The sequence below is a fragment of the Dendroctonus ponderosae genome, unplaced genomic scaffold, assembly GCF_020466585.1.
Source record: "Dendroctonus ponderosae isolate FM_Combo_2020 unplaced genomic scaffold, Dpon_F_20191213v2 Dpon_F_20191213_2, whole genome shotgun sequence".
NCBI classification, from domain to species: domain Eukaryota; kingdom Metazoa; phylum Arthropoda; class Insecta; order Coleoptera; family Curculionidae; genus Dendroctonus; species Dendroctonus ponderosae.
This window is the reverse complement of record NW_026018165.1, coordinates 13,280,216-13,280,745: the sequence shown is the minus strand read 5'-3', so window position 1 is coordinate 13,280,745 and position 530 is coordinate 13,280,216. Positions and strand designations below refer to the sequence as shown.

Genomic DNA, 530 nt, shown 5'->3' with positions numbered 1-530 from the left:
GAGCGCGAGAGGCGGGACCGAGAAGAAAAGCAGCGCCGATTGGAACAGGTGAATTAGCTAGTTTTCTATCTAATTGCGCTATTCTAATGTTATTGAATTCGTTCCAGCAGCAGCAGCAAGAGCGAGAAAGACGTGAAAAGGAACGACGCGAACTAGAGCGGCGTGAAAATGAAAGACGAGAACGCGAGCGCGAACTGTTGATGCATCAGCAGCGTTTAGCGGCTGAATCTGCTGCCAAACAAGCAATGCCCGCACCGGGGATCAGGGAGAGATCTCCCATGAGAAACGGCCAACAGGAGCTAGCCGACATTCGAGTAAAAGAAGAACCGCGGGTCGTTGTTAAAGAAGAAGATATGATGACACGAGCCGATCCAAAGTAAGTTTAATTCGTTGTTGTTGAAAACATTGAAACTTAAAATATTGTTTTGTAGTGCATACAGGTACCACCCTTACATGCGGCATCCGGGTGCGCTACAACCTCCTCCGCCTCCTTCGGCTTTAGATCGGTCGCGAATGTTGGCGCATTCCTT

General features: G+C 49.1%; 1 protein-coding gene across 1 annotated transcript in view; it reads left to right on the top strand.

Moving 5' to 3' along the window:
• LOC109544467 (autism susceptibility gene 2 protein) overlaps window positions 1-528 on the top strand; it is a gene marked incomplete at its 3' end in the record, with an annotated part of 83,333 nt that extends 82,805 nt beyond the window's left edge. The window contains exons 13-15 of the mRNA XM_048664263.1: window positions 4-48; window positions 108-376; window positions 432-528. Of these exons, the coding sequence (XP_048520220.1) occupies window positions 4-48; window positions 108-376; window positions 432-528 (411 nt within the window). The remainder of the gene's footprint in view (window positions 1-3; window positions 49-107; window positions 377-431) is intronic.
• Between the last annotated feature and the right edge of the window lie 2 nt (window positions 529-530).